Genomic DNA, 13,059 nt, shown 5'->3' with positions numbered 1-13,059 from the left:
ACATCTATGAACATCTCCAGAACAATTTGCCAGCGTGTATTAAACAGCTGGTGTCTTTGGTAGTTTTTTCCACCACATGTGGTAAAGTGGACCACAGGCAAGCTTTAAAAAAGGCCATTGTTGTTATGTTTTGGCTCAATATATAAAGTGAACATTTATCTTTGGAAACTTAAAGTTAAAAGTCTACAAAGTACTGTAGCTTTAACGTTACAAAATAAAATCAAGAAAAGAATTACAAAATAAGTAACAACGCTGTGCAATTCTAAGCTCCTGTTACATTATTAAAAACAGGTCAGGTTAGCTGCTACAAAAATGTCCATCTCAATAAAACACCAATCAGGTGGTTAATATTACTAGCAATATTTTCTGAGCTTTTTTTTTTAATTACTTTTTTGTGACCTTGTGGCAGTTTTGCCTCTGTACACCACCACAGTGGATATTAAACCAATCAGTGATAAGCTAGTTCATTACCATCACGAAATCACATTTGAGTAAAGTCGCTAAGCTAAAATTACTAAGATGGATCATTTCTGCAGGACTGAGTTCATGGGGAGATAGTGGGGGAGGGAGTAAGGGACACAGGGAGTGCTTGTACCCTTGTGAAACGGGGAATGCAGAGACTGAGTGATGGGGGAAGTTGGGTGAGGGGGCTCTGTGGGGCCTGAAAGAACACGGAAAAGAGTGAGACAAAATACATAAGCATCACAACAAAGAGCATACAGTACTGACACGGAGAGTTAAAACGTGGCAACGCTTCTTAATACTGAAAGCTAAAATGAAGCACCTGATCCAGCTCTGTATCTACACAAAGAAAAATGAGCAACTCTGCAGCAAATAAATTTCTACTTTGTTTATAAAAACAGTCAGTTTATAGCATAAATGTTAGCGCTGGAATTCAAACCATCATGCAAAAGGAATCTGCTCATTTAAAGAAGAGACATACTAAAAGATGAAAGAAAATATCATTTTACAACATAGAAATCCTATATTTCACACTGTGTGACTGTGTAAAACCGACCTATTCTTACAGAACAGGACACAAGCATGGTTTCTCACAATTGTTGGATTACCTTAACATGCAGGGAAAAGTACAATAAACATGACATCTATGCTAGGGCTGTTTTCGTTTCTAATATCTATTAATGTAATTAGCATGCAGATACTTCCAGTGGCAAACTTGGGTTACCTTTGCCTGCCTCTACAGTGGGACGAGTACGAGCTTCAAGGAAGAGAGAAAGAGAAAGAGACAGAACCTCCTCAGGGTTGTCATTTTTACAGAATTCCTGACATCTGTCACTGCACTGTGGCTATGGTTAGGCTGCTTTAAAACGTTTTCTTCCTATTGAGCTTTTATTTGGTTCACCTTAAGTTAAAAACTTAAACTTCAAGTTCTTGGACACAGGACTCACTTGTATGCATGACTGTGAAAGCCTCCTCTGTGATGATGGGGCCTTCGCCCTTGTTTGTCTTTGCGCTTAAGTAAAACTTGTAGAGCATGCTGGAGTTCAGGTTACTCAGAGTAATGGTGGTCTCGTTGGCTAGAAAGGTCATGACCTGGACTGGTCCCAGTTCGCTGGTATTGTTGACTGCAGACACGGCAAGAAACAGCCAACAATTGGAAAATGCGAAGATGGAAGTTGAAAGGAAAAAGCAAAAATGCTGCATAATACTGTGCCGATGCTTAAAGTTGAAGGGGACTGCAAATCCTACCTGGTTGGTATTTCAGAATGTATCCAGTGAGACGTCCATTGTTGTTAATTGGTGGGCCCCATTCCAGAGTGAGAGAGTCCAAACCAGGGTTGATTACACTGAGAAAAGAAGGAGGCCCTGGGACTGAAAACAAAACCAGAATTAACTCTGAGTCTGTTGGCTACATGAGCATTTGTAGGATACAAATATTTTATATTTGAAGGTCATATAATAGTGGCTAAGGAGTACATGAACCTGTATGACTGTTAAGGCTTTAATTGGATGTTGGCTCTGTGTGCCCTTGTATTTGGTAGGCTGTCTTACTAGTACAAACAGTGCTACTAGCAGCAGGTAAAATATATATTTTGTATTAATATGTACATTTAAGATATTGTAGTATAGCAACATTCAAAGTGTGGTGATCCATTTAAAATTTGGAGGAACTTGGCATCCTGTTACAGTACAAGTTTTTTTTAAATTCTTCTTTGGACCGAAAGACATACACACCTCCCTCAGGTGTCTCAAATGTCTTGCTTTGGCTAGAAGGCCCTTCTCCTTTGTTATTAAGGACTCTGATGGAGAGACTATAGACACTGTAAGGCTGGAGGCCTGGCAATCGTCCCTCACTTCGGTTTCCACTGAAAGTCAAAACTTGCATTTCCTGATCAGTCTCCTCTTCTGTCTCATGCAAACCATGCTTTCGCCTGTAGTATACCTGGAGAAAAACACACCAAGAGTTAAATGAATCATTGTGGTGTTGTAACCAGGTTCCCCAACACAAAACAGGAGAATTAAAGTGATGCTCAGTAAAAAAAAAAACAGAGAAAAGCTTTTTGGCTCTCCTTCAAAGCTCAAAGTAACTTTTTTCTTTCTTTTTCCTTACTTCCAATACTACACTCATTCAGACATACGCTCACCAGTCACTTTGTTAGATACACCTTTTCAACTGCTTGTTAATGCAAATATCTAAGCAGCCAATCACATGCCAGCACCTTCGTAGGGTTAGCCATGTAGACATGGTCAAGATGACCTGCTGAAGTTCAAACCTAGCATCAGAATGGATGTTGGTGCCAGATGCTGCTAATCTGCTGGGATCAACTACTTCTTAGAATATACAAAAAATGATTTTAAAGAAATCATATAGCAATAAAAGGAAAACAAGAAAATATCTAGTAAGCGGCAGTTCTCGGGGAAAAAATGCCTGTTGATTCTAGAGGTCAAAGAAGAATAGCCAGACTGTTTTGGTTTTGCTTTGGTGGGAGAGCAACAAGAACTTAAAAATAACCACTTGTTACAACCAAGGTTTGCAGAAGACCATTTCTGAAAGCACAGCAGCAGAAGACCACAATTGGTGCCAGTCCTCTCAGCTAAAACAGAACCCTGAAGCTTGAAATTTGGTGTGAACAACATGAAAGCATGACTCCATCTTGGCTTGTATAAAAGGTTCAGGCTGTTAGAGGTGGTGTAATGTTGTAGGGAAAATGTTCTTGGCATACTTTGAGCTGGTTGTGCAGCTGAAAAATGGGCAGCAGACGAATGTTTCCAGCACCTTGTTGAATCTATGCCACAAAACAATTAAGGTACTTCTCAAGGGAAACTGGGACCCAACTACTCAAGAAGGACTATTTTCATAGTATCTATAGAGTTGGTTGTATTTATAAGTGACATTAATGTCATAAGATTGGGACATCTACTTTGACATCTCTGTGATGGAGGGGGAAATGTGGCATAAGACAATACCTTGTATCCCTGTAGTTTTCCTCTGACAGAGGGCGGTGATATGGGCTCCCAGTGTACTTCTGCCAGTGTGCTGTTATGAACCATGACCTGCACACTCTCTGGAGCAGACAAAGGCACTGCAAAACAGAGAATATGAAATATTAAGTTGAACCAGTTTGAAAACACTGTGGTGATGGATCGTGGTCTTGTAATAGTAAACACAGTAAGGTTTTATAGTATGTCACATAACTAGACTTATTTATGACTTGACCAATACTATAAAACAAAATGACAAGGGTTACAGCGCCTGTTATTGAAACCTTAAACAACAGATGCTCATTCTCAAACTTCCCAGTCTGCTTTATCTTTTTCTATCTTCCATAGTTCTGATCTAATACCGAAAAGAAACGTATTTCCACAGAATTCACTTACAGTCTTCTCCAGAGTATCCAAACGCCACTTCAGGTTCAGGCCCAACACCATAATCGTTGAAAGCTTGAACTTTGATTTCATAGGGCACATATGTAGGAGTTCCAGACACAACCCACTGGGATACATTGGCCACATTCTGTGCTGACCACTCCTTCTCAACATCCTTCTGTCTCCACTGCACTTTATATTCCAGACCGGGCCCATTGGACTGGAGTCCTGTGAGTGGCTACACATAGAGTAATGTTAATTAGTGCTTGCATATTCCATCTATACAATACATTTAGGCTCAAATCAATCTGAAATATAATTAAAACCATCTCACTGTCCAGGAGATGACCAAGTTGCCTGGCTCGGTTCCTACTCCGTGAACACCTGATGGGTTTTCATCAGGAGCTGAGAAAACCAAAGAATCCTGGTTCAGTCTGAACTTATTTTTGTGTTGAGATGATTAACATATTTCTATTTTCAGTGACTTTTACCTGCAGGGTTGGTCCTATATTGACGTGAGGACTGGCTCGGCTCACTATAGCCGACACGATTTTTAGCCAGCGCTCTGAAGGAGTAGTAAACGTATGGAGAGAGGTGCAGCTGTGCTGTGGTGCTAGTACCAGGAACCTCTGTCAGGTTTGTCCAAACTCCTGGCTGGTGGAGAAGATCCTCATACTGGATCAGAAATTCTGGAGAAGATAAAAGATTCAGATGTCACGAATGTTTTTAACAGCAGAAACTTTGTTTTCATTTGTACAGGTCATAATTACTGTAGGTTAAATCATGTCTGCCGATAGTACAGTCTGAGCAAACTGCTCCAGCACTGAGAATTTCATACTCTCTATAGGACTGTTGTTTTCATCTCCTGGGGTCCAGGTGAGCTGGACACTCTTCTCTGTTTGGTCTGTCAGCTCCAGGTCAGTCGGAGGGTCAGGTTTCTCTGTGAATGCAATAAGAAATTTAGTACCTTGCTTCTGTTTCCATATAAAATTTGGCACCAATACAACACCTTTCCACAATTAAAAACATAACAGCAGTAAATGAAATGTACAGCAGGTATTTTGATGGGTAGCTAGTGAGGTTAACACCAACATTTGTTAGCCGGATTACATCATTAACTGTGTTTTTCTTATTTAAAAAACATGAATGTCAGTCAACAGTTTGTATGCACTCACACAGTCCTGAGGAGAGGTCCAAATATTGAAAACGTGGGTGCAAATGTACCGATCATTAACAGTGATGAAAAACTTTTAAAACTCTCACATGCATTCTATGCAAGTATGGTGGGATTTAAAGTTTATGGCAAGTGTTAAGACAAAATTGACCAGAAATAATCAGACCTGAGGGTCAAAAGGTTAATGGGTCAATCACAGTCAAATAGCCGAACGCTGCACATTATTGGCAAAAATTAGGACTGTTATATCCAAATTTTTGTGACAGTTTTTGCAACTTTATCATTTTTTATGACAGGCACTTTTAAAATAATGCATTTTTATATAATTGAGTAAAACATGTCAAAATGTGTCTCATTTATGCAAATATATATGTTGCATATAAGCTCTGTGATGTGTGTATATACAAACTGAAAAAACATTAAACATATATTCAAAAACTAAGTACTAGACCAAATGAAACTGTGTAATATCATAAAAAAGAGGGCATTTCCATTCATATATTAAATAAAAAACAACTTTTAATTAATGATCTTGACCAAAACCTGTGTGATCTTCATCACCAGGACTAGCTTTGTATCATCAACACCAGCTCATCAAAAGTTACTAGCAAAAGCCTGCACTATGGGTGGTTCTGTACACGGGCAACATACGCTGAATACCCAAAAAAAGAAAAAAAAAGAATCAAGAACTGGGATTTTTAATAAATCTTTAAAAAACAAACCAAATAGATGTTAAGCAGCGCTGTATGTGTGACAAAAGTTTTTGCAAAGTTTTGTTCAGACTGGCCCATCCGTTAAGCTATGATTGTTACAGTTTAATTACTTAATTAACTTGAAAATAGTATTATTTTGTACTATTTTGTACAGTTTTAGCAGTTGACTGTGACCAACCTGACAACACTGATGATGATACTACTGCTAGTTAGCGAACAGCACCAGATTTGTTCAGGTGTTGCAGGTAAAACCTCACATTACATACGATGTGTCATCAGAATTTAGTGTTCGTGTGTGTTAAAATGATGTCTTCCATATTGTTAAACGCACTACACTTTGCAAAAGTACATAAAATGCAGTAGCTAGCATGACAGCAGCAGGTGAAACACTGCAAAGGCAACTTTAATTACTTGTGTGTTTGATTTGAGACAGCAGACTGCCAAAATTCAAGTAGTATAAAAGTAATGTACACCATGAAAGGAAGTAGCCAAAGGACACACACAATGAGTTAAGCTAATGGAAGCTACAAATTGCGACAATGTGGACATTGTTTACCGTAGACAATTGCAGGAGTAGGAGTCGCCTCTGACAGCGAAAAGCAGGAGCAAAGTGCAAGAAGAGGGTTAGAAGTTAGGGACAGACATTTAAGAAACAGCAGAAAGATCTCAATGGTAATGTTATTTTAGGAATGTAACTAAAGCTTGAGGACTAAAAACTAATGTTTCAGTGCAATTAAGGAACCAAAAGGGGTTATAATTGGGGGGGGGAAATCAAACAATAGAAGCAGGAAAGCAAAAAAGACTCTGGATCTGTGTTAGAGCTAAATGATAACTACGTTAATAAATTAAGGTGAGAACGTACCGACAACAGTCAGCATGGCACTGGCTGAGTCCTGATCGAGGGTGGTGTTCATGATGCAAGTATAAGTCCCCTTATCATCATCAGTCACGTCTCTGATGGTCAGACTATCGGTGTCCACCTCGAACCTGAAAGTATTAACAAGAAATAACATCAGGTATTTCTACAGAGTCAACAGAATAAGTGCAGTCTCGATGGTTGGGCGTACCTCTCATCATCAGGCAACTCTCCTCTGTCTTTGAGCCAGGTCATGGTGGGGATTAGGGAAGGGTCATGCTTGACTTTACACTCAAAGATAGCGCTCATTCCTCTCTGCACCACCTTGTACTCTGGCTGCTTCAGGATACGAGTGGGCTCTGCAAAATGGATAACCATTATGTCACCGCTGATAACCTAATACCCACTGACAAAGAAGATTTGAACCACCAATGTCACTGTCTGAGTTGTGATTAGACTATACTGACCTTTAACCTCCAGAAAGACATGGTTCTCCTTGATCCCAAGGTTGTTTGTGGCAATGCAGGTGTACTTTCCGCTATTTAGCGGCTGGGCTACATTTATTTCCAGAGTACCATTCTCATGGATTACATATGGGTCAGTATTCTTAATGCTGATCTGACTGTCTTTGAACCTGCATAGAAATGGCAACCAAGGCGGCTCAAGTACAGTACAGTGCATCTTAGCTTTGAAATCTAATAATATTTCAAATGAGCTGACAGTTACCATGTGATGGTTGGAATAGGCGAGCCAAAGGAAGCACAGTGTAGTAATGCAGGGCTGTTGGTGATGACCTGGTACACTTGGTTAGGTGGAGTGAGGACCCTTGGTGGTTCAGCTTTAAAGGAAAAAAAGGAGAAGATGCTTGGTAAAACTCATTAATATGGCCATTTTCCAAATCGTTTCTAACTAAAGATTTGTATGGGGCAGTTCTAATATGAAATAAATATGTTTTAACTCACCAAGAACACTGACAAAAGCATTCGCCAGGAGGTAGCCGAATTCATTGGAAGCATTACACTGGTAGACAGAGCTGGACCCTGACTGCACGTTGCTGAGAATCACAGTGTCGTCTTCCACCTTGCGGCTGGGGTCCTCAGGAGTGTCTAGCACATGGCAAGATGATCTCTACATCATCATTTTTAATTGAAAATGAGCTGGAACTGAGAATTCAGTCCCCAGCTAATCAAGTTTACTATTTTGTCTGCTTTAAATTAGAAGTGATCTAATTTTTCTTACTCTCTATGGGAATTCCATTGACAAACCAGTCTATCCTTGGTTTGGGTTCTCCATTGACTCGACAAGTCAACACGCCAGTTTCATTAGGGGCGAGGATCAGGTTCCTGGGAATGCTGACCCAGAAAGGAGCCGCTGGGGATAATGAACAAGACTGAAAATGCTCAGTGAAATTCTTGACAAGCTATCACTATAAATCTTTCTTTAGCTTTCAACGTAATATAGGAGAGAAGACACTGGTTGTTTCTATAAATGGAAGATTCAAATGTGTATTTATCTGCTTGCATTAGAATGCATTTATGAATAAAAATTGGGGTTCAGAATAAAATATGGTAATACTGTAAAACAAATTTAAGGGCATCAGTAACATGACTGAGCTGATCTGCCTACCTTTGACAGTGACCTTGATGGTATGGTGTACAGTGCCCAAGTTATTTGTGGCTACGCAGCGGAAGTTGCCAGCATCATTTTCATTCACATCAGAAATCTTCAGTGTTTTCTTGAAGTTCTGGTAGGACACTCTGTTGCTTGGTAGCTCTCCTCCTTCTTTCTGCCACGAGATATCTGGAGTCGGCCTATCACAGAAGAAAAGAGATTACAGCAAACAACTCTTCCAGTCAGTTAGTTTTTCTTCTCTTTCAGACACTGCGGCACTAATTTGAGTAAACATAAACCCTTAGAGTAGTTACTGCATATGCCAACTTACAAGCCCTCAGCGATGCATTCTAGCTCCAGAGTCTGCCCTCTCAGAACCATCTTGGTGCTGGTGGTGCCGAGAGGCAGCATAAAACCAGGACGACGCTCGCCCTCTGGGCTGCCTGAACAGGTCAGAGCACAAGACCATATCAGCAACAGACCAAAACATTATACTTTAACACTGCTTTTCTTATAAAACAGAGCAGAAACCTAAGGGATGATTTACATTTTCAAAGGGCAAAGGAAGAGGCAAATGTAGTGTTGATGAAAAACAAATTGTGGACAGGAGAGATGGTTCAGTAGAATGTAAAAGAAAGTCTTTACTTACAGCATAAAGACAATACCAGAGCAAAGGGGATGTCTTTGAAAGACCTGAGCATTTGTTTAAATAAACAACCCATGCATATAAATGCACAGCTGGACTGACTCCAGCCTTGGTCAAGAGAACAGTGCCAGCATGTTTTGATACAGGGTTCAAATACCAAAGGACCAGAATTTGCAGGAAAGGTCAGAAAATGGCAAATTATCCATATCAAGTTTCACAAGGTGGAGACGAACAATGTTACATAAAAAATTATGTTAACATAATAATGTTCTTTAATTTGTGACTATAGATAATTACTTAAAGGCCACAAACTGTCAGTAACAATTAATTGATAGAGTTGCATTTTACCTCGTATCACACTTTGTATCTTGTTTGTACTGATTAACGTTTAATTTGAATGAAGTAGGAGAAACCTGAGGAAGGGCAAGTGTTACTTACAGAGGAGGGGATTGAGGCCAAGTTAAAGGTGAGTGAGTGTGTAAGTCAGATATGGTTATGCAGGGCAGTAAAAACAGGGCCGGGTTCACACTGAAGGGGGCTGAATGGGTATAAACCAGCACTCACCACTATAGAAATCAGTGATATTGTATAAAGCAGCCAGAGTCTCATTCATAGTTTCCACTGTAATATAACAGAGAATCATAAGCATGCAAAACTAGGAAATGCAATGCATTTCCTAGTTTACATTGTAAAGCAAAGTATGTGTGTCACCCAAAGCCATAATTGAAAAAAACAACAACAACAAATAAATAAAATAAAAATAATTACACAATTATTATTAGTGAGACTGAGATAAGGACATTATAAAATCAAAGCCCTTACAGAGCTCAGGGGAGACAAACTTAAACTAACATTTATCTACAACAGTTTTGCAAGAGTGAAGTAAGGAAGTTGTAAAGTAAAAGGGTGTCTGACAAAGGAGAAAATACTAATATTCAGTTTACAATAAAAACTGAAAGTTTTCAAATGTGAAATGCTGGAAATGACTTGTGCAAGCTTAGACCAGACCTTTTTAGCTCCATAGTTATTTATAGCTGCACAGCTTCATAGTTTAGGATTCCATTTGAGATGCTTTGCATGGTTTTAAAAACCCTTCAGTTCCTCTTCTATTTGAAACAAGTCGTTTTAGTTCCTTCCTATTAAAAAGCCTACGTTTTTCTGATTGGATGCCCCTAATCTGGCTTCCACAAACAGAAAGTGTTTGTAAACTTTGCCTTTTCATGTGAGATGACCATATAAGGAAATCTATGCTGAGCTGACTTAAGCTTGGCTCAGTAGAAAATATTGTGAGAAATTCAGAAAAAGGTACTTTTTTAATTTAAGTAATTGAGTTTTTGGCTTCTTTAAGGAGAAATCCATTGCTTATTTAAACCAGTTTTGACTTACTGTCCAGGACAGTGACTGAAATCGGCTGTTTCTGCTGGATGGTTTGTGTATGAGGAAAGCGAGCGTAACAAATGTAGTCACTCCTGGTGTCTTCTGGGAGAACATTGGAAAAGTACAAGTCTCCATTCAGGGCCTGGGACACTCGTTTATCCAGTGGTAGCTTCTGAAAGTCTGGGAGGGTGAGAGACAAGCAACTTAACAATGCAAAAAGCTTCCATTAGCTCACAAGATTGTTTTATCAACTACATTCAGAAATGAGATGGGTCAGAAAGGATTGACCCAATCTTTTGTTGGTGAAGGTGAAATTCTTTAGTCATTGCACCTTATATGTCTGCAAATATGTACACACGACTCACTATTATCCATCCAGAAGATGACAGGAGGGGGCAGCCCAGCAGGGGGTCGACATTGCAGCACAAGGGAGACCCCCTTCTGCACCATGATGGCCTCATTTCTCTCCTTTGACCATAAGGGGGACCCTGTGAGTCACAAACATCAACACCAAGAGGTTAATGCAGAGTGGATAATATTTATTTGTACTCAACTAGTCGTCACTTTTAAAGCCCAAGCTTTTAGAGCTTATGCATTTAAATACAAAGAGAAGACTTACTGGACTGCCTGATGACAATGCTGTCAGATATGGCAGTGCCATGCTCATTGTTAGCTATGCATTGGTAAGTTCCCTCATAAGCTTCAGCCCTTTCGCTGCTGATATCAATGACCAGAGTTCCTGAACCGGGCTTCATTAAAACTTTGGAGTCTTTCTCCACATCAAAGTGAGTCCCATTTCTTGTCCAGGAGAAGCTAGAACCAAGAAGTATAGAGCCATGAAGGAAACACATGGAGCAGAAGAAGATGTTATGGCACATTTATTCATGTGTCAGGCAAATTTGAATTACTAATTTGACACTAAATCATTCATTAGGCATCGCAGGGACTCTCTCACCTGGGATGAGGCTTCCCCTTGGCTTCACAGTGGATGACAATGTTCTCGCGTGGATCAAAGATGTAATCCTTTGGGGACTGTAATATTATAGTAGGGGGCTGTGGCACTGAAGAAACCCCAAAAGAAGCGTAGTTTAGATACACAGCACAACAAAACCCGAATGTGCTGAATAATGCTGAATGTGTTCAAACAGAGGATGTACAAGCAGCATGCAACAAGCAGCGACAATCAAGACATTTATAGATGAAACACTCCATGCAGCTTACCATCACATCTACAAAGCACCACTTTTTACAGTGTTGAAATAAGTGCATGCACATCATTCGCCAAAATATTAAAAAACTCCACACCAGAAACCACACCAGTGTTTGGGGAAACTTACATCCTTCCAGTACTTTAGCTTTTTGTCCACCATGACATGCCACACCACAGTAATAGAATATTGAGGAAAGGTGTTAGTTTTTGCAAGGACTAAACAACAGGTTCAGGTGAAATAGATTCAGGTACTTTTAAGCATTTGACTGAGCCTGCACACTTTTTGAGGGGAGGGTGTTTAGAAAGGCAGGTGCAATAAATGCTAGAAAAGTAGATGAAGACGTTCAACGGTTCAAACAGATTGTGTGATATCAAGATAAACAGAAATCCTTAAAATCTCATTGCAAAACACCATGCTGAAACATGCAAAGTTGAAATAGAATAGATAGAATAGAAATAGATTATTGCTACATTTTCATGAGGTAAAATATCTTCACTTTATCCCACAATATGAAAGTATTTCGCTGAAATTCCATTAGTTTGAAAAGAATTATACAAGCGTAACATCAAGTCTGACAATCACAGAGCATGTAAAGGCAACGCTTACGATCAAGAGGCACTTCAAGTGCTGAAGTCATGTGACTTAGGAGTGTCAGCAGCACAGCTCCGAAGACTGGCACCCACTTCCTATTCCTGTCCATGCTCAGGTGTGTCAGTGGCACGGTGCAAACCTTTTCCCCTAGGTCCAACAGAGGTGAAGGTTGTAGACAGCGTGAAGAAGTCTGAATCTGCACTACACAGAGGAATAAAAAATACTAAGAAAAACTTACTGAGATTTGTCTCAGCAATTTTAATGGCATAAAAGATTTCAGAATCAAGTGCACACGCACTATCCTCAGATGTATACAAATATGGTTAAATAATGTGAGCATGACTCCATCCATTCAAATGAACTACAGGTAAATAGAGCTGAATATTTACTCTGTACTACAATGGAAAGTTTACTTTAGTTTTTCTGTGAGGTTATTTCCAAAGTTGGGTATCTAGAGTCATGCTTGGCAAGTGACTCATAGTCATGCATAGGCTATCATTCGTTCAATGTAAAGACACTGGCAGGAGAAGTCCAAACAAACCGGATTCCCATCCTTGCAACTTAAACAACTTTAGCAGTGTGCATGCATCTGTCCTTCTTCATTTTGTTTACTTTCTCTTCTGATGAAAATGCCAGCGAGATAGACTGGCCCGGCACAATGAGCTTCTGAGTGTAGGTGCTGTCAGAATTAATCATCTGGGTGCTATATTCCAAAAAGCAGACACAGACTAATATGCTTGGGCAGTTTGTGTTGACTTATTTGGCGCTAGCTGCAGTCACATCTTATTGACCTCCAGACAAAATAGCCACTCAAACATAGCATGTGCACTGCTGAGATGTCCCTCCTACCACGTGTGTGCCTGTAAACATATGGCATGTGAGTGCACTGGGCTGGAACGATCGCAGCTCTGCTGCAGATATAGCCTCACACAGATTGGCACATGCATGCAAATACATATCACATTAGAAGCACCATCGTTGCCAGTGTGTCATATATATCAAGTTACACATGAAACATGAGCCTCGGCTACTGTTGCGTAGTTCTAAACAAA

At 39.8% G+C, this 13,059-nt stretch overlaps 1 protein-coding gene across 12 annotated transcripts in view; it reads right to left on the bottom strand.

Moving 5' to 3' along the window:
* Positions 1 to 13,059, bottom strand: part of nrcama (neuronal cell adhesion molecule a) — a 67,034-nt gene that overhangs the window by 5,814 nt on the left and 48,161 nt on the right. For 2 of the 12 annotated variants that reach the window (XM_005725206.1, XM_005725205.1), the window contains exons 2-27: positions 12,023 to 12,203; positions 11,543 to 11,560; positions 11,161 to 11,266; positions 10,825 to 11,018; positions 10,571 to 10,693; positions 10,215 to 10,385; positions 9,393 to 9,449; positions 8,514 to 8,625; positions 8,198 to 8,382; positions 7,811 to 7,942; positions 7,534 to 7,677; positions 7,298 to 7,409; positions 7,039 to 7,205; positions 6,783 to 6,930; positions 6,578 to 6,702; positions 6,272 to 6,301; positions 4,667 to 4,768; positions 4,320 to 4,517; positions 4,163 to 4,233; positions 3,841 to 4,066; positions 3,430 to 3,545; positions 2,197 to 2,404; positions 1,711 to 1,833; positions 1,410 to 1,586; positions 1,187 to 1,219; positions 596 to 661 (exon numbers count right to left, since the gene is read on the bottom strand). In XM_005725206.1, the coding sequence (XP_005725263.1) occupies positions 596 to 661; positions 1,187 to 1,219; positions 1,410 to 1,586; positions 1,711 to 1,833; positions 2,197 to 2,404; positions 3,430 to 3,545; positions 3,841 to 4,066; positions 4,163 to 4,233; positions 4,320 to 4,517; positions 4,667 to 4,768; positions 6,272 to 6,301; positions 6,578 to 6,702; positions 6,783 to 6,930; positions 7,039 to 7,205; positions 7,298 to 7,409; positions 7,534 to 7,677; positions 7,811 to 7,942; positions 8,198 to 8,382; positions 8,514 to 8,625; positions 9,393 to 9,449; positions 10,215 to 10,385; positions 10,571 to 10,693; positions 10,825 to 11,018; positions 11,161 to 11,266; positions 11,543 to 11,560; positions 12,023 to 12,116 (3,238 nt within the window). In that variant the 5' untranslated portion in view covers positions 12,117 to 12,203. Of the gene's footprint in view, positions 1 to 595; positions 662 to 1,186; positions 1,220 to 1,409; positions 1,587 to 1,710; positions 1,834 to 2,196; positions 2,405 to 3,429; positions 3,546 to 3,840; positions 4,067 to 4,162; positions 4,234 to 4,319; positions 4,518 to 4,666; positions 4,769 to 6,271; positions 6,302 to 6,577; positions 6,703 to 6,782; positions 6,931 to 7,038; positions 7,206 to 7,297; positions 7,410 to 7,533; positions 7,678 to 7,810; positions 7,943 to 8,197; positions 8,383 to 8,513; positions 8,626 to 9,392; positions 9,450 to 10,214; positions 10,386 to 10,570; positions 10,694 to 10,824; positions 11,019 to 11,160; positions 11,267 to 11,542; positions 11,561 to 12,022; positions 12,209 to 13,059 lie in introns of all 12 variants that reach the window. The other 10 variants (XM_005725204.1, XM_005725215.1, XM_005725208.1 and 7 more) reach the window with 9 other exon arrangements.

The sequence above is a fragment of the Pundamilia nyererei genome, unplaced genomic scaffold (genome assembly GCF_000239375.1).
Source record: "Pundamilia nyererei isolate P.nyererei 1_Seehausen unplaced genomic scaffold, PunNye1.0 scaffold00014, whole genome shotgun sequence".
Classification (NCBI taxonomy): Eukaryota; Metazoa; Chordata; class Actinopteri; order Cichliformes; family Cichlidae; genus Pundamilia; species Pundamilia nyererei.
This window is presented reverse-complemented; position numbering and strand designations above follow the sequence as displayed.